At 49.4% G+C, this 20225-nt stretch overlaps 1 protein-coding gene across 1 annotated transcript in view; it reads right to left on the bottom strand.

Annotated features, from left to right (window-relative positions):
* pi4kb (phosphatidylinositol 4-kinase, catalytic, beta) overlaps positions 1-20225 on the bottom strand; it is a 76022-nt gene that overhangs the window by 34542 nt on the left and 21255 nt on the right. The window contains 1 exon segment of the mRNA XM_078431830.1: positions 18316-19211. Coding sequence (XP_078287956.1) covers positions 18316-19194 — 879 coding nt within the window. The 5' untranslated portion in view covers positions 19195-19211.

Here is a 20225-nt window from a genome sequence, read left to right as displayed (position 1 = left end):
TTAAGACTGAGATGAGGAAAAACTCTTTCACCCAGAGAGTTGTGAATCTGTGGAATTCTCTGCCACAGAGGGCAGTGGAGGCCAATTCACTGGATGTTTTCAAGAGAGAGTTCGATTTTGGTCTTCAGGGTAAAGGAATCAAGGGATATGGGGAAAAAGCAGGAACTGGCTACTGATTTTAGATAATCAGCCATGATCATATTGAATAGTGGTGCTGGCTCGAAGGGCAGAATGGCCTACTCCTGCACCTATTTTTCTCCGATTCTATTCTATGAGTCCTGGCAACATCCTAGTGAATCTTCTCTGCACTCTTTCCAGTTTCTGGAAACTCCAGCGGAGCACCAAGGCACATTCCTTGTATATGCACATACTTGGCCAATAAACTTATTCATTCGTTCATTCTTAGATTGAATGGGATGAAGGCATTCAGCTGTAGCTCCTGGGTGGGGATCGTGGTTTGCCAATTTTCAAAAAGAAAATATATTGTGCTAATTTCTTTGCTGCGAGCCAAGGACAGGATGAGCATATTTGAGGACAAATTGAAGTTTATTCAGTGACCTCTGCAAATGAAAAGTAGAAAGGTGTGCAACATTAGCAGGCCAAAGGTCTCGACCCAAAACATCAAAGGGCCCCGACCCGAAACGTCACCTGTCCGCGTTCTCCAGAGATGCTGCCCGACCCGCTGAGTGTACTCCAGCACTTTATACCTGTCCACGTTCTCCACAGATGCTGCCTGACCCGCTGAGTTACTCCAGCACTTTGTACCTGTCCACGTTCTCCACAGAGATGCTGCCTGACCCGCTGAGTTACTCCAGCACTTTGTACCTGTTCGCATTCTCCAGAGATGCTGCCTGACCCGCTGAGTTACTCCAGCACTTTGTACCTGTTCGCATTCTCCAGAGATGCTGCCTGACCCGCTGAGTTACTCCAGCACTTTGAACCTGTCCGTGTTCTCCAGAGATGCTGGTTCTCCAGCACTTTGAACCTGTCCGCGTTCTCCAGAGATGCTGGTTCTCCAGCATTCTCCAGAAATGCTGCCTGACCCGCTGAGTTACTCCAGCACTTTGTACCTGTCCGCCTTCTCCAGAGATGCTGCCTGACCCGCTGAGTTACTCCAGCACTTTGTACCTGTCCACGTTCTCCACAGAGATGCTGCCTGACCCGCTGAGTTACTCCAGCACTTTGTGTCTACCTTCCATACATTAAAACAATTAAGACAGAAGTTTTTGCTAATTATTCACTTGTGTCTGCAACAGATACCACATCGAGCAACTGCCGGTAAAACACTACATTCTTTGTCTGAAGAAGGGTCTCGACCCCAAACGTCACCCACTCTTTCTCTCCCGAGATGCTGCCTGACCTGCTGAGTTACTCCAGCATTTTGTGACGACATTCCTCCCTCTAGCTTCACAATTCGCACGTCTTCAAGGAAAGACACATAGGTGCTGGAGTAACTCAGCAGGTCAGGCAGCATTTCTGGAGAATGTGGACAGGCGACATTTTGGGTCGGGACCCTTCTTCAGATCGATACCAGCATCTGCAGTTCCATGTGTCTATGTCGTAACTCGACAATCCTTTCATCTGACACTTTTTTGCCTGTCTGGCCTCTGTCCAACCATTTGCCTCCTCCCTCTCCTTCTGTTCACCTATTACCTGCCAGGCTTGAATCTGTCCTCTCCTCTCTTCTATCTATCATTTTTTCTCCCCCCCCCCTCCCCACCCAATTCCCCGTGCAATCAGACTGAAGAAGGGCCCAGACCCGAATCTTTGCCAGTCCGTGTTTAGTTTCGTTTTATGTAGTTTAGAGATACAGCGTGGAAACAGGTCCTTCGGCCCACCGAGTCCGCGCCGCCCAGCGATTATAGATAGATACATGCGTAGAAAATGGGTGCAGGAGGAGGCCATTCGGCCCTTCGAGCCAGCACCGCCATTCATTGAGATCATGGCTGATCGTCCACAATCAGTAACCAGATCTCCGCACACTAACTCTATCCTACATGCACTAGGGACAATTTACAATTATACCAAGCCAATTAACCTACAAACCTGTACGTCTTTGGAGTGTGGGAGGAAATCGGAGCACCCGGAGAAAACCCACGCGGGTCACGGGGAGAACGTACAAACACCGTACAGACAGCGCCCGTAGTCAGGAGCGAACCTGGGTCTCCGGCGCTGTGAGGCAGCAACGCTACCCGCTGCGCCACCGTGCCGCCCCTAATCACTGCCTGATCTGATGGGTTACTCCAGCACTTTGTGTCTTTTAACTGCTGGTAAAGATCTATTGAGCTACAATTATTGGGAGCAAGTGGTTGCTCAATTTATTGCCTGCGGTTTTGAGCCAAGTTCGTGGTTGCACAACTCACTGAGTCATCATTTCCCGAAGAGTTTGCAGATTTACTGCACACGGGACCACTTAAAGTCATAGAGTCATAGAGTCACACAGTGTGGAAATAGGCCCTTTGGCCCAACTGGCCCACACCGGCCAACATGTCCCAGCTACACTAGTCCCACCTGCCCGAGCTTGGTCCATAACCCTCCAAACCTGTCCTATCCATGTACCTGTCCAACTGCTTCTTAAACGACGGGATAGTCCCAGCCTCAACTACCTCCTCTGGCAGCTCGTTCCATACACCCACCACCCTTTGTTACAAGGGCTCGAAGGGCACCTTTTTTCTATGTTTCTATGTCCTCTGGCTATCGATTCTTCAGATCTGGCTACTTTGGCTACTTCGGCCGCGGGTCGCGGGGGACGTCGGAAGCTCTCAGGCCCCTGGGTGGGGGCCGACATCGGGAGCTCTGGCAGCGGCAGCGTCTTTGCCCGCCCCGAATCGCGGGGCTTGGGTCGGCCCGCCGCGGACCTTTCTCCGCCCGGCGGGGGTTTCAATGTCGGGAGCCCCGACCGCCCCGACGTGGCAACTCCAACAGCTTGACCGCGGGGGAAGAGAAAAGACATTCTGGCCTTCCATCACAGTGAGGAGGTGACTGGAGGAGACTCACTGTGATGGATGTTTCTTTTCGTTTGGTGTTGGTTTATGATTGTGTGTGTTATTGCATATTTTTATTGCTTATTTTTATTGGTCTTATTGTTGAACTGCGGGTAATCTTTCATTTCACTGCACATTTATGTGTATGTGACAAATAAATGGACTATTTCCCCCTGTCTATTCCCCGCATGATTTTGTACACTTGAGAATCTTAGCTGATGACACAGCAGTTAAATCCTGGCAGCCGTGGGTGGGATGAAAGTGAACTCTTGCGAACAAAAAGAGGAAGGCGAGAAATTCTCGATAGGTGCATCCACTTTCCCCGCGTCATTAGTCATAAGAATTGCAGCAACTCTCTCATGAAATTTGAGAGGGTTACCACTTTATTTATTTCACCCAAGGGTATTATTGAGACTTATTCAAACTGAGGTGAAAAAAAACGTTTTCACCCAGAGAGTTGTGAATTTGTGGAACTCTCTGCCACAGAGGGCAGTGGAGGCCGATTCACTGGATGAATTTATAAGAGAGTTAGATAGAGCTCTAGGGGCTAGTGTAATCAAGGGATATGAGGAGAAGGCAGGCACAGGTTACTGATTGTGGACGATCAGCCGTGATCCCAATGAATGGCGGTGCTGGCTCGAAGGGCCAAATGGCCTCCTCCTGCACCTATTTTCTATGTTTCTATGAGTCAATATAATGAACACCAATAAAGAGTTTACAAATACGCAATTGAACAAGGAAATGAGCAGGAGTTTTATTTTACAAAATGCCAGAGTAACTCAGCAGGTCAGGCAGCATCTCAGGAGAGAAGGAATGGGTGATGTTTCGGGTCGAGACCCTTCTTCAGACGTCACCCATTCCTTCTCTCCTGAGATGCTGCCTGACCTGCTGAGTTACTCCAGCATTTTGTGAAATAAATACCTTCGATTTGTACCAGCATCTGCAGTTATTTTCTTACACAAAGTGCTGGAGTAACTCAGCGGGGTTTGGAGAGTCTGCATAACATGGATCTTAGCTGGGTGTGGAATAGTAATTGAAACAAATGCACTAATACATTGGGACTGTTCAGTTTATACTTCTGGGAATATTGAACTAGATGTATAACTCTGTATCCTATCTATGAATGGGTATGTACAATATGCTCTGCATGTGAAGATTGATTCTCTCGATGTAGGGGTGATGCTCGAGGAGAATCGTTGCCAAAGGTCATTGCAAAATGCGATCTGTTTTATTTTAGTAACTTGATAATTAATATCTAACTATCAGGTTAGGGTGATCATAAGTGATAGGAGTAGAATTAGGCCATTCGGCCCATCAAGTCCATTCAATCACAGCTGATCCAACTCTCCCTTCTAACCCCATTCTCCTGCCTTCTCCCCATGTATTCTGCCTGCCATTGGGTTAGTCCACCAGCTGTGGGCTAGGTGAAAACGAGTTACAGACAATGAGACTCAACAAGGCGACCCTCGAAGCTCGTCTTGGGTGGGGGAGGGACAGAGAGAGACAGAGAGAGAGAGAGAGAGAGAGAGAGAGAGAGAGAGAGAGAGAGAGAGAGAGAGAGAGAGGGGGAATGCGAGGGTTACTTGAAGTTTAGAGAAGTCAATGTTCATACCGCTGGGCTGTAAGCTGCCCGAGCGAAATATGAGCTGCTGTTCCTCCAACTTGCGTTTGGCCTCACTCTGACAAAATGGAGGAGGCCCAGGACAGAAAGGTCAGTGTCCTATACTTTTAGGGAATCCTAGGTATACACAAAATGCTGGAGTAACTCAGCGGGTCAGGCAGCATCTCGGGAGAGAAGGAATGGGTGACGTTTCGGGCCGAGACCCTTCTTCAGACTGAACTTTAGAGAATCCTGTTTGGATGGAACTACTTATCTACCTCCTTGGTGACCCTCGGACTATCCTTGATCGGACTTTGCTGGCTTTACCTTGCACTAAACGTTATTCCCTTGTCATGTATATGTACACCGTAAATGGCTCGATTGTAATCGTGTCTTTTCTTTCCGCTGACTGGTCAGCACGCAACAAATAAGCTTTTCACTGTAGGAAAATAACTGCAGACGCTGGTTCAAATCGAAGGTCGACACAAAATGCTGGAGTAACTCAGCGGGTCAGGCAGCATCCCAGGAGAGAAGGAATGGGTGACGTTTCGGGTCGAGACTCTTCTTCAGACTGAGGGTCTCAACCCGAAACGTCACCCATTCCTTCTCTTCTGAGATGCTGCCTGACCCGCTGAGTTACTCCAGCATTTTGTGTCTAGCTTTTCACTATACCTCGGTCCACGTGACAATAAACTGAACTGCACTGAACTGCACTGAACTGAAGGTCGTCTGTAACTACCCGTGCCTCTCAGCATCTGACAAGAGATGTGTGCAATGTCCATTTGTCTTGTTCACCATTCTTTGCTTCTCCTGCAAGACACAGCAGGATTTGATCACCTTGTTGCTGATTATAACTAGGAGTAACGCAGCAGGCCAGGCAGCATCTCTGGAGAACATGGACAGGTGACGTTTCGGGTCGAGACCCTTCTTCAGACATTGTGACAGAGTGGGGGGGGGGGGGGGGGGGGAGAATTGGGAGGGGCAGTGCAAAGCCTGGCAGGTAATAGGCTGGAGATAGACACAAAATGCTGGATTAACAGTGGGTCAGGCAGCATTCTGGAGAGAAGGAATGGGCGACGTTTCGGGTCGAGACCCTTCTTTGGACTGAGAGTCAGGGGGGAGGGTGACAGAGAGATATTGATGGGCACGGTGTGAAAACGAGACATCAAAGGTGACGCTGGTGAAGGGGAATGTAGAATAGATCATTGTTAGCTAGAGGAAGGTGACACCGAAGCATACAAAGATAAAATGGAACCAGGAAGACAGTCAAACTGTAGACACAAAATGCTGGAGTAACTCCGCGGGTCAGGCAGCAAAGCGGGAGAGAAGGAATGGGTGACGTTTTAGGTCGAGACCCTTCTTCAGTCAGTTTATTGTCACGTGTACCGAGGTACAGTGAAAAGCTAGACACAAAATGCTGGAGTAACTCAGCGGGTCAGGCAGCATCTCAGAAGAGAAGGAATGGGTGACCTTTCGGGTTGAGACCCTTCCTCAGTCTGTAGAAGGGCCTCGACCCGAAACGTCACCCATTCCTTCTCTCCTGAGATGCTGTCTGACCCGCTGAGTTACTCCAGCATTTTGTGTCTACCTTCTGCCTGACCCGCTGAGTTACTCCAGCATTTTGTGTCTACCTTCGATTTAAACCAGCATCTGCAGTTTTTCCTCCTGGTCGGAGAACTAGGATGGGGGAGGGATGGAGAGAGGGGGGATAGCAAAGGTTACTTGAAGCTAGGTAGGCTGGTACAGTTGGGGAGGGATTTTTTCAATAAGTTGATCGCCGTTTAAGAGGTAAAGCCAAAGATGTAAAGATAGAAGGTATCACCATGACATCCTGACCTGCTGTTCCTTCAGCACATGGTGGCTTGTTTAGTGAACCAGCGCCTGCAGTTCCTCCTTTCTATACTCAACAAAGGATGTCTGGGAAAAATTTAGCGTCAGCATTTGCTTGAGAGCTGATACTTGGTCCGCTAATGACATGAAGAAGGCCATCTATAATTTATAATTTTTCCACAAAGCAGCTGATGGAGGATAAGAGACAGACACACAATGTTGGAGCAACTCAGTGGGACAAGCAGCATCTCTGCGCAGAGAAGGAACTGGCGACGTTTCGGGTCGAGACCCTTTTTCAGACTTTGTGTGTGGGTCTATGTGTGTGTGTGTGTCAGTGTGTGTGTCCGTGTGTGTGTGTCCGTGCGTGTGTGTGTGTTCCGTGCGTGTATGTGTGTTCCATGCGTGTGTGTCCGTGTCCGTGCGTGTGTGTGTCTGTGTGCCTGTGCATGTGTGTGTGTGCGTGTGTGTGTGTCTGTGTGTGCGTGTGTAATTTAGAGATGCAGTTTTTAGATTTTTAGATTTAGAGATACAGCGCGGAAACAGGCCCTTCGGCCTACCGGGTCCGCGCCGCCCAGCGATCCCCGCACATTAACACTATCCTACACACACGAGGGACAATTTTTACATTTACCCAGTCAAATAACCTACATACCTGCACGTCTTTGGAGTGTGGGAGGAAACCGAAGATCTCGGAGAAAACCCACGCAGGTCATGGGGAGAACGTACAAACTCCGTACAGACGGCGCCCATAGTCAGGATCGAACCTGAGTCTCCGGCGCTGCATTCGCAGTAAGGCAGCAACTCTACCGCTGCGTTACCGTGCCGCCAGTTTAGAGATACAGTGTGGAAATAGGCCCTTCGGTCCACCGAGTCCGTGCCGACCAGTGATCCCCGTGCACTAGTTCTATCCCACACACTAGGGATAATTCTGAAGCATTTTTAGACCAAGTTACACCAGCATTTTGTGTCTATCTTCAATTTAAACCAGCATCTGCAGTTCCTTCCTACATATCTGGATGATTAGTACGAGTGCAACCAAGGATGGATGCAAAGTGATGGAGTAATGCAGCGGGTCAGGCAGCATCTCTGGAGATAAGAAGGACGGGCGACGTTTCGGGTCTGGACACTTCTTCAGAGCTGGAGGCGAGAAAGGACCAGGACTGATCTGGGCCAGCCACGAATGACGGCAGGCAGGGTGGTGTAAGAAAATAACTTCAGATGCTGGTACAAATCGAAGGTATTTATTCGCGAAATGCTGGAGTAACTCAGCAGGTCAGGCAGCATCTCAGGAGAGAAGGAATGGGTAATGTTTCGGGTCGAGACCCTTTCTCAAGGGTGGTGCCTTGGTGGGCCCATTGTTGGCTCGGGAAGGTTTCATCTCAAGAGGGAAACTACCTGGAGTACTGTGTGCAGTTTTGGTCTCCAAATTTGAGGAAGGACATTCTTGCCATTGAGGGAGCTCTTAGATCGGTGGTGAGTTTAATTTAGAGATATAGCGCGGAAACAGGCCCTCCGGCCCACCGAGTCCGCACCGACCAGTGCTCGCCACACACTAACACTATCCTACACAAGCTGGGGACAATTTTTTTGAAACATTTATGACCAAGCCAATTAATCTACAAACCTGCACGCTGTATCTCTAAAGTCTAATAATTGCAATTTTTTACCAAGGCCAATTAAGCTACAAACCCCCACGCCTCCCACGCAAGTGTGGGAGGAAGCCCGAGCACCCGGTGGAAACCCACACGGTCACAAACGCGGTACAGACAGCACCCGTAGTCAGGATGGAACCCGGGTCTCTGGCGCTGCGAAGCAGTAACTCTACCGCTGCGCCACCGTGTTCTTCTGCCTCCTCCTGTGGTACAAATACCTGACCTCGACTTGCGATCTCATCGGCATCCTCCTACACACTCACGCCTCACACAAAACGCCATTGATCACTCTCCAACTTCTAGTGTCAGCCAGTTACTAGACGAAGGACCATTGTCAACAAGGCTGACTCAGGGCTTGCTCAGCATCTATGCCCTGCTAATCCGAGCCCAAAACGGCAAACTTGCAAAGCTGGACGGTAAGTGTCGGAAGGAGCAGCAGATGCTGGTTTACACCGAGGATAAGACAGAAAATGCTGGAGTAACTCAGCGGGTCAGGCGGCATCTCTGGAGAGAAGGAACGGGTGACGTTTTGGGTCGAGACCCTTCTTCAGACCGAGTGTTCCTCAATCTGAAGATGGGTCTCGACCCAAAACGGCCCCCATTCTTTCTATTCAGAGATTCCACCTGACCCGTTACTCCAGCATTTTGTGTGTAAACTGAAAGCTAAGACGTGCAAGATGTTGGTGAGGCCGCATTTAGAGTATTGTAGGGAAAAAAAAACTACAGATGCTGGTTTAAATCGAAGGTAGACACAAAATGCTGGAGTAACTCAGCGGGTGAGGCAGCATCTCTGGAGAGAAGGAATGGGTGACGTTTCGGGTCGAGACCCTTCTTCAGACTCAGTGCTGTGTTCAGTTCTGGGCACCGTGTTACAGGAAAGATGTTGTCAAGCTGGAAAGGGTACAGAGAAGATTTACGAGGATGTTGCCAGGACTCGAGGGGCCTGAGCTACAGGGAGAGGTTGAGCAGGCTGGGTCTCTATTCCTTAGAGTGCAGGAGGTTGTGGGGTGATCTTATAGTAGCGTACTAAATCATAAGTGGAATAGATACGGTAAACACACAGAGTCCCTTGCCCAGAATAGGGAAATCGAGAACCAGAGGACATAGGTTTAAGGTGAGGGGTGGGGGGGGGGATAGATTTAATAGGAACCTGAGGTGTAATTTTTTTTTTACACAAAGTGTGGTGGGTGTATGTAATGAGCTGCCAGAGGAGGTAGTCGAGGCAGTTGTCATCGCAATGTTTGAAACATTTAGACAGGTACCTGGAGAGGACAGATTCAGAGGGATATGGGCCAAACGCAGGGACTAGTGTAGATGAGGCAAGTTGGCCAGTATGGGCAAGGTGGACCGAAGGGCCTGATTCCACACTGTAAGAGTCTGTGACTCGATAAGCGGGCATGGTTTCACGACACTGCGATTTGAAGAAGTTTCGTTCCAGTTAAATTTGACTGACTAAGTACACCAGGAATTAAAAGCCTTTCATCAGTAATGTTAAAACTTCAAGAATCTCACAAAAGCCCTTTTAAATTCACTCCTGTCCAGAGAGACGGGTCTGCTGTGTAAATCCATCTGAGAAATGTAAAACACCAGACCAGAGGAGGAAGATTAAAGACAGGCTGAAGATAAGACACAAAAAGCTGGAGTAACTCAGCCGGTCAGACGGCATCTCTGGAGAAAAGGAATGGGTGACGTTTCTGGTCGAGACCCTTGTTCAGACTGGGAGTCAAGGGAAAGAGAAACGAGAGATATAGTCGGTGATGTAGAGATAAAAAGAACAAACGAATGAAAGATTTGCAAAAAAGTAACGATGATAAAGGAAACTGGCCGTTGTTGGCTGTGGGCTAGGTGAAAACGAGTTACAGACAATAAGACTCAACAAGAAGACTGGTACGACTTGGGTGGGGGAGGGATGGAGAGAGAAGGGATGCAGGGGTTACTTGAAGTTAGAGAAGTCCATTTTGATACCACTGGGTTGTAAGCTGCCCGAGCGAAATGTGAGGTGCTGTTCCTCAAATTTATTTTGGCCTCACTCTGACAATGGAGGAGGCCCAGAACAGAAAGGTCAGTGTGGGAGTGGGATGGGGAATTAAAGTGATTGGCAACCGTGAGATCAGGTAGGACCAGGCGGACTAAGCGAAGTTGTTCAGCGAAATGATGGCCGTCCACGTTTGGCCTATAGGTCCCCTGGTACCCAGAGCAGCACGGTGGCGCAGCGGTAGAGTTGCTGCCCGGAGACTCAGGTTCGATCCTGACTACGGGCGCCGTCTGTACGGAGTTTGTACGTTCTCCCCGTGACCTGCGTGGGTTTTCTCCGAGATCTTCGGTTTTCCTCCCACACTCCAAAGACGTACAGGTACGTAGGTTAATTGACTGGGTAAATGTAAAAATTGTTCCTAGTGTGTGTAGGATAGTGTTAATTTGCGGGGATCGCTGGGTGGCGCGGACTCGGTGGGCCGAAGGGCCTGTTTCCGCACTGTATCTCTAAATCTAAAAATCTAAAAATCTAAATCTAAATCAAAACCACGTCCAGCATTCACCAAGATCAGTTTGAAGGAGAGTGCCGAACTGGATTTTAGAAGGATGAGAGGGGATCTTATAGAAACATAATATACATTTCTTAAGGAATCGGACATGCTAGATGCAGGAAAAATGTTCCCGATGTTGGGGGAGTCCAGAACCAGGGGTCACACAGTTTACGAATAAGGGGTATAAGAAAATAACTGCAGATGCTGGTACAAATCGAAGGTATTTATTCACAAAATGCTGGAGTAACTCAGCAGGTCAGGCAGCATCTCAGGAGAGAAGGAATGGGTGACGTTTCGGGTCGAGACCCTGCTTGAAGAAGACCCTTCTTGAAGACCCTTCTTCAAGAAGGGTCTCGACCCAAAACGTCACCCATTCCTTCTCTCCTGAGATGCTGCCTGACCTGCTGAGTTACTCCAGCATTTTGTGAAAGAATAAGGGGTAGATCATTTTGGACTGAGATGAGGAAAAACTTTTTCACCCAGAGAGTTGTGAATCTGTGGAATTCTCTGCCACAGAGGGCAGTGGAGGCCGATTCACTGGACGTTTTCAAGAGAGAGTTAGATTTAGCTCTTCGGGCTAATGGAATCAAGGGATATGGGGAGAAAGCAGGATCGGGGTACTGATTTTGGATGATCAGCCATAATCATATTGAATGGCGGTGCTGGCTCAAAGGACCGAATGGCCGACTCCTGCAACTATTTTCTATGCTTATAAAGTAAACTAGAAATCTGTAACCTAGGAGCAATTTACAGAAGCTGATTAAGCTACAAGCCTGTGTGCTTTTGGTATGGGAGGAGACTGAAACACTCAAGGGGAAAAGGCACGCGGTCACAGAGGTCAGGGAGAACACGAAAACACACACACATCAAGAACGAATCTGGGTCTCTGGCGCTCAAAGGCAGCAGCTCTGCCACATGGACCACTGTGCCACCCTATAAAGTTGTTAAGTACTAAATACCATAGAGTCATAAAATCAGAGTCGTACCAATAGACAATAGGTGCAGGAGGAGGCCATTCAGCCGTTCGAGCCAGCACCACCATTCAATGCGATCATGGCTGATCACTCTCAATCAGTACCCCGTTCCTGCCTTCTCCCCATACCCCCTCACTCCGCTATCCTTAAGAGTGGTTACCGAGTGGAAACAGGCCCTTCGGCTCAACTTGCTCGCACCGGCCAACATGTCCCACCTACACTAGTTTCACCAGCCTGCGTTTGGCCCATATATTCCTCTAAACCTATCCTATCCATGCACCTACTTAAAGATTTTTTTTTAACGTTTGCGATAGTACTTGCCTCTACCTCCCCCGGCAGCTCGTTCCATACGCCCTCCCCACCCTTTGTGTGCAAAGGTTATCGCTCGGGTTCCTATTAAATCTCCCCCCCCCCCCCCCCACCTTAACACAAAGTGCTGGAGTAACTCTGCGGGTGAGGTGACATTCCACGTTCTCCAGAGATGCAGCATGTCCTGTTTGAGGACAGCTCTTTATCTACTTTCGTGTAAACCAGTATCTGCGGCCCTTTGTTTCTATTAAATACCAGATGTTGGACTCACCCCGAAAGAATTCGGAGGAGATTCCCTTTGCATAACTTGGCTGAGAGAAGCGAGAGATTTAGGTAAAGGCAGGGTTTCCTGCTCGGACTCTGGATGAAAACGTCATTGTGAGCACTGATTTTAACAGAGTAACCCAGCATTAACTAAGTTCAAGCCACATCTGACTTGCCCACCAATTAGCTTCTGTCTTTGCCTCTCCCAACACAACTGTGATGTTCAGTTTAGTTCAAAGATACACCACGCAAACAGGCCCTTCGGCCCACCGAGTCCCGCACACTAACGCTATCCTACACGCACTAGGGACAATTTACTTTTACACCACGCCATTTAACCTACAAACTTGCACTTCTATAAACCTGGGCTCGTCTACACTGGAATTTAGAAGGGCGAGAGGGGATCTTATTGAAACATATAAGATTATTAAGGGATTGGACACGTTAGAGGCAGGAAACATGCCCCCAATGTTGGGGGAGTCCAGAACCAGGGGCCACAGTTTAAGAATACGGGGTAGGCCATTTAGAACGGAGATGAGGAAAAACTTTTTCAGTCAGAGAGTTGTAAATCTGTGGAATTCTCTGCCTTAAAAGGCAGTGGAGGCCAATTCTCTGGATGCTTTCAAGAGAGAGCTAGATAGAGCTCTTAAAGATAGTGGAGTCAGGGGGTATGGGGAGAAGGCAGGAACGGGGTACTGATTGTGGATGATCAGCCATGATCACATTGAATGGTGGTGCTGGCTCGAAGGGCCGAATGGCCTCCCCCTGCACCTATTGTCTATTCTTTTTGGAGTGTGGGAGGAAACCGGAGATCTCGAAGAAAGCCAACGCAGGTCATGGGGAGAACGTACAAACTCCGTACAGACACCCATTGTGAGGATCGATCCCGGGTCTCTGGCGCTGAGGTCCTGCTTTGTCAACCGGCAACTTCAGGGTGACTTTTAGTGCTAGCCATCTCACCAGACAGCTCCAACCCGCCGTCAACCAGTGCCGAGTTGCTGCGCTGGAGACCTGGCCTCGGCTGCTGACTGTGCGGAGTTCGCACGTTCTCCCTGTGACCGGGGTGGGTTATTCCCCGCGCATCCCGGTTTCATCCCACTTCCCAAAGAATGCGTTTATTCACAAAATGCTGGAGTAACTCAGCAGGTCAGGCAGCATCTCAGGAGAGAGGGAATGGGTGCCTTTTCGGGTTGAGACCCTTCTTCAGACTGATGTCAGGGGGGCGGGACAAAGGAAGGATATAGGTGGAGACAGGAAGACAGTGGGAGAACTGGGAAGGGGGAGGGGAAGAGAGGGACAGAGGAACTATCTAAAGTTGGAGAAGTCAATGTTCCTCCTGCTCTACGACCACATTTTGATGAACATTGACTTCTCCAACTTTAGATAGTTCCTCTGTCCCTCTCGTCCCCTCCCCCTTCCCAGATCTCCCATTGTCTTCCTGTCTCCACCTATATCCTTCCTTAGTCCTGCCCCCTGACATCAGTCTGAAGAAGGGTCTCGACCCGAAACGTCACCCATTCCCTCTCTCCTGAGATGCTGCCTGACCCGCTGAGTTACTCCAGCATTTTGTGAATAAATACCTTCGATTTGTACCAGCATCTGCGGTTATTTTCTTACATTTCCAAAGAATGCGGGTCGTTCGGTTAAACCGACCCTCTGTAAATTTGTTCCCAGTGATAGAATCCGAGGGGACAAGAAAGCCGGGAGAATAAAACGTCGGATTAGTGTAGATGAGTCAGCTCAGACTGCGGGGGCAGAAGGGCCTGTTTCTGTGGTGTATGACTAACTCCAACCGCCCTCCCTCACACCACCCAAAGGTAATTAGTGTGGAATGCATACGACCAGTTCATAAGCCATAGGAGCAGAATTAGGCCATTCGCCCACCATCAAGTCTACTCCGCCATTCGATCATGACCGATCTATCTTTCACCCTCAACCTCATTCTCCTGCCCATAACCCCTCACGTGAAACAAATCAAGAATCTGTTAATCTCCACCTTAAAAATACTCAATGATTTGGCCTCCACAGCCGCCTGTGGCAATGAACTCCACAGGTTCACCACTCTCTGACTCAAGAAATTCCTCGTCTCCTTTCTAAAGGTACGCCCTTTCATTCTGAGGCTGTGTACTCTGGTCTAAGACTCTCCCACTAGTGGAAACATCCTCTCCACATCCACTCTATCCAGGCCTTTCGCTATTCCAGATAAGATATTTAAGATGAGGCAGGGAGGACATTTAATGGGGAACATAGAAACATAGAAAATAGGTGCAAGAAGAGGACATTTGGCCCTTCGAGCCAAATGTGATCATTTGTGGTCATGGTTTCATTGATTGTGATTCATTGTAATCATGGCTGATCATCTACAATCAGTAACCTGTGCCTGCCTTCTCCTCTTATCCCTTGATTCCTATAGCCCCTAGAGCTCTATCTAACTCTCTTTTAAATTCATCCAGTGAATTGACCTCCACTGCCTTCGGTGGCAGAAAAGTTTCTTCTCACCTCAGTTTAAAATGGCCTCCCCTTTATTCTTAAACTGTGTCCACTGGTTCTGGACTCCCCCAACATTGGGAACATTTTTCCTGTACCTAGCTTGTCCAGTCCTTTTATAATTTTATATGTCTCAATAAGATCCCCCTCTCATCCTTCTAAACTCCAGTGAATACAAGCCCAGTCTTTCCAATCTTCCTCATATGTCAGTCCCGCCATCACGGGGATTAACCTGGTGAACCTACGCTGCACTGCCTCAATAGCAAGGACGTCCTTCCTCAAATTAGGAGACCAAAACTGCACACAATACTCCAGATGTGGTCTCACCAAGGCCCTATACAACTGCAGGACTTATTTGCTCCTGTACTCAAATGAAGGGTAACTTTATTTTTACATACATGCAACACATATGTGCTGCCAGAGGAGGTAGCTGAGCCAGGTGCTATCACAATGTTTAAGAAACATTTAGACAGGTATATAGACAGGGTAGGTTTAGAGGGAGATGGGCCAAAAGCTGGCAGATGGGATGAGTGTAGATGGGCCATGGAGGTTGGTGTAGGCAAGTTGGGTCAAAAGGCTAATCAATCCCATGCTGCAGGTACAGCAGGCAGTGAAGAAAGCCAATGGAATGTTGGCCTTCATAACAAGAGGAGTTGAGTATAGGAGCAAAGAGGTCCTTCTGCAGTTGTACAGGGCCCTAGTGAGACCGCACCTAGAGTACTGTGTGCAGTTTTGGTCTCCAAATTTGAGGAAGAATATTCATGCTATTGAGGGGGTGCAGCGTAGGTTTACTAGGTTAATTCCCGGAATGGCGGTTCTGTCATATGTTGAAAGACTGGAGCGACTAGGCTTGTATTCACTGGAATTTAGAAGGATGAGAGGAGATCTTATTGAAACGTATAAGATTATTAAGGGGTTGGACACGTTAGAGGCAGGAAACATGTTCCCAATGTTGGGGGAGCCCAGAACAAGGGGCCCCAGTTTAAGAATAAGGGATAGGCCATTTAGAACTGAGATGAGGAAAAACTTTTTCAGTCAGAGAGTTGTGAATCTGTGGAATTCTCTGCCTCAGAAGGCAGTGGAGGCCAATTCTCTGAATGCATTCAAGAGAGAGCTAGATAGAGCTCTTAAGGATAGCAGAGTCAGGGGGTATGGGGAGAAGGCAGGAACGGGGTACTGATTGAGAATGATCAGCCATGATCATATTGAATGGCGGTCTCCTCCTGCACCTATTGTCTATTGTCCTGCCTTCTCCCCATAACCCTTGACACCCGTACTAATCAAGAATCTATCAATCTCTGCCTTAAAAATATCTAATGACTTGGCTTCCACAGCTGTCTGTGGCAATGAATTCCACAGATTCACCACTCTCTGAATAATGAAATAAAGAACACAAAGTTCTAGGACGTACAGGGTAAATGGTAGGGAATTGAGGAATGCAGTGGAACAGAGGGATCTGGGAATAACTGTGCATTGTTCCCTGAAGGTGGAATCTCATGTGGATAGGGTGGTGAAGAAGGCGTTTGGTATGCTTGCCTTTATAAATCAGAGCATCGAGTATAGAAGTTGGGATGTAATGTTGAAATTGTACAGGGCATTGGTGAGGCCGAATCTGGTGTATGGTGTGCAGTTCTGGTCGCCAAATTATAGGAAGGATGTCGACAAAATGGAGAGGGTACAGAGATTTACTAGAATGTTGCCTGGGTTTCAGCACTTAGGCTACAGAGAGAGGTTGAACAGGTTGGGTCTTTATTCTTTGGAGCGTAGAAGGTTGAGGGGGGACTTGATAGAGGTTTTTAAAATTTTGAGAGGGACGGACAGAGTTGACGTGGGTAGGCTTTTCCCTTTGAGAGTGGGGAAGATTCCAACAAGGGGACATAGCTTCAGAATTGAGGGACAAAGGTTTAGGGGTAACATGAGGGGGAACTTCTTTACTCAGAGGGTTGTGGCTGTATGGAATGGGCTTCCGGTGGAAGTGGTGGAGGCTGGCTCGATTTTATTATTTAAGAGTAAATTGGATAGGTATATGGATAGGAGGGGATTGGAGGGTTATGGTCTGAGTGCAGGTAGATGAGACTAGGTCAGGGAGAATGGTCGGCGTGGACTGGTAGGGCCGGACAGGCCTGTTTCCATGCTGTAGTTGTTATATGTTATATGTTATATGTTGTTATATGTTATAAGTGCTGGAGTAACTCAGCCGGTCAGGCTGCATCTCTGGAGAACAATTCGGTTCATAAGTTCATAAGTTATAAGAAGCAGAATTAGGCCATTCGGCCCATCAAGTCTATTCCGCCATTCAACCATGGCTGATCTATCTTTTTCTCACAACCTCATTCTCCCGCCTTCTCCCCATAATCCTTGACCCATGAGCGTTGCGTATGACTACGACTGCATCGAGGGCAACAGAGGGCAGTGGCTGCTAACAAACTGGAACGGGCAGACAGAAGAATTACGATGATGTTGCCAAGACAAGAGGGCCTGAGCTACAGGGAGTGGTTGAGCAGGCTGGGTCTCTATTCCTTGGGAGCGCAGGAAGATGAGGGGTGATCTTATATAGGTGTACAAAATCATGAGAGGAATGGATCGGATAGAATCATGATTCCCTTATCATGTATCTGTACATTGTGAACGACTAGATTGAAATCATGTATAGTCTTTCCGCTGACTGGTTAGCACATAACAAAAGCTTTTCACTGTGTCTAAAATCATAAGAGGAATAGATCAGGTAGATGCACAGTTTCTTGCCCAAAGTAGGGGAATCGAAGACCAGAGGACATAGGTTTAAGGTGAAGGGGAATAGATTTAATAGGAATCTGAGGGGTAACTGTTTCACAGAGGGTGGTGAGTGTATGGAATGAGCTGCCGGAGGAGCTCATAAGATTATACGCTCATAAGTGTATAAGATTATTAAGGGGTTGGACACGTTAGAGGCAGGAAACATGTTCCCAATGTTGGGGGAGTCCAGAACAAGGGGCCACAGTTTAAGAATAAGGGGTAGGCCATTTAGAACTGAGTTGAGGAAAAACTGTTTCAGTCAGAGAGTTGTGAATCTGTGGAATTCTCTGCCTCAGAAGGCAGTGGAGGCCAGTTCTCTGAATGCATTCAAGAGAGAGCTGGATAGAGCTCTTAAGGATAGCGGTGTCAGGGGGTATGGGGAGAAGGCGGGAACGGGGTACTGATTGAGAATGATCAGCCATGATCACATTGAATGGCAGTGTTGGCTCGAAGGGCCGAATGGCCTCCTCCTGCACCTGTTGTCTATTGTCTAGGAGGTAGTTGAGGCTGGGACCATCCCAACGTTTAAGAAACAGTCAAACAGGTACATGGTTAGGACAGGTTTGGAGGGAGATGGACCAAGCCCTGGTGCTGGCTCGAAGGGCCAAATGGCCTCCTCCTGCACCTATTGTCTATTGTCTAGGAGGTAGTTGAGGCTGGGACCATCCCAACGTTTAAGAAACAGTCAAACAGGTACATGGTTAGGACAGGTTTGGAGGGAGATGGACCAAGTCCTGGTGCTGGCTCGAAGGGCCAAATGGCCTCCTCCTGCACCTATTTTCCAAGGCCAGGCAGGTGGGACTAGTTTGGCTGGGACTAGTTTGGCCGGAGTGGGCAAGCCGGGCCTACTTCCACGCTGCATCACTTGATGCCACTGAACCGCGGTGGGGGGGGGGAACACCGACGACGCCTCACCTCGTCCTGTTGCCGCTCCACCTTGGGGTTGCTGGCCGTCCTCTTGAGGTTGCTGCCCAGGCTGATGCTGGCCGTGGCGTCCGACTTGGACCTTTGGTGCGTCCGCTTGGAGGGCGACTGGCCCGTGTCGCCGGCAGGGCTGACGGCCGGCGCCTCCTTGCGCCGGTGCGCCGGCTTCAGCTCGTCGGAGAGGATGAGCTTGCGCAGCTTGGTGCCGCGGGAGTGCCGCTGGGCGGAGATGTGCATGTCGGAGGAGTAGGCGCCCAGGAGCCAGGCGCACTGCAGGGAGAAGTTGATGCTCTGCCGGCAGCGGTGGACCACGTAGGGCTTGATGGCGTCGCCCACGTCCTCGTCCATGTGGATGTACATGTTCAGCAGCTGCGGCAAGTAGAAGTCCACCTCCTCGTGGCGGAAGCTGAAGAGCCTGTTGCCGATGTAGGCCTGCACGCCGGGCTCCTTGGAGTTGTACAGGTACGAGATGGCCATGGAGATGTCGAAGAGCTTGGACTCGAAGAGCCGCAGCAGCCACGACTGCTTGGCCGAGTTGAGGCGCTGCCGCCTCCTGGCGCTCCTCACCGTGTTGCTCGCCGGCTCCTCCTCCTCCGCCCGGGCCGCGCTCTGCTCAGCATCGTTGGCCACGCCGTTGGGCACGGTCCCCGGCCCGCCGTCCTCCCCTTCCTCCGCCGTGGACCCCCGCAGCATCTTGACCTGCTCCAGCACCTCCTGGCACGCCCGCTTGGCCACCTCCGAGTCAATCAGGGTCTCCCCTACGCCTTCCTTGATGACGCCCAGCGAGCTGCCGCCCTGCGTCTCTCCGTCCTCGGCGCTGGCGCACGGGCACTGATCGGACTGCTCAGCTTCCCCTTCCGACTCCTCCATGGCGAAGCTCCTTGCACCTGCCACACCAAGACCACAAGAACATTTTAGTTTTGCTTAGAGATACAGCGCGGAAACAGGCCCACAGGGTCCGCGACGACCAGCGATCCCCGCACACTAACACTATCCCCGCACACTAACACTATCCCACGCTCACTGCGGACAATTTTTACATTTACCAAGCCAATTAACCTACAAACCTGCACGTCTTTGGAGTGCGGGAGGAAACCGAAGATCTCGGAGAAAAGCTTGCTTTCCCTCTCGATCCCCTCCCCCTTCCCAGTTCTCCCACTGGTCTTATAAGAAGATAACTGCAGGTGCTGGTACAAATCAAAGGTTTTTATTCACAAAATGCTGGAGTAACTCAGCAGGTCAGGCAGCATCTCAGGAGAGAAGGAATGGGTGACGTTTGGGGTCGAGACTCTTCTTCAGACTGATGTCAGGGGGGCGGGGCAAAGGAAGGATATAGGTGGAGACAGGAAGATAGAGGGAGATCTGGGAAGGAGGAGGGGACGGGAGGGACAGAGGAACTATCTAAAGTTGGAGAAGTCGATGTTCATACCGTTGGGCTGCAAACTGCCCAGGCGAAATATGAGGTGCTGTTCCTCCAATTTCCAGTGGGCCTCACTATGGCACTGGAGGAGGCCCATGACAGAAAGGTCAGACTGTACTAGTCTTACTGTCTCCGACTACATCCTATCTTTGTCCCGCCCCCTCCGCTGACATCAGTCTGAAGAAGGCTCTCGACCCGAAACGTCACCCATTCCTTCTCTCCCGAGATGCTGCCTGACCCGCTGAGTTACTCCAGCATTTTGTGTTTACCTTCTGACAATAAGTTGAACTAAGTAACTAACCCAAAGACAGACACAAAGTGCTGAAGTAACTCAGCGGGTGGGTCAGGCAGTGTCCCTGGATGTTGTGCTGACCGTATAATAACAGAAGCCTTACACCTGGATAATGATCCAAAGACTTTATTAACTACATAGCAAGCACGACCTCACGCCCGCACATTCCACTTACACTAACCCGAATCA

This window comes from Rhinoraja longicauda, chromosome 44 (assembly GCF_053455715.1).
Source record: "Rhinoraja longicauda isolate Sanriku21f chromosome 44, sRhiLon1.1, whole genome shotgun sequence".
NCBI classification, from domain to species: domain Eukaryota; kingdom Metazoa; phylum Chordata; class Chondrichthyes; order Rajiformes; family Arhynchobatidae; genus Rhinoraja; species Rhinoraja longicauda.
Note: the sequence above shows the minus strand (reverse complement) of the source record. Positions and strands in the feature narration are given on the sequence as shown.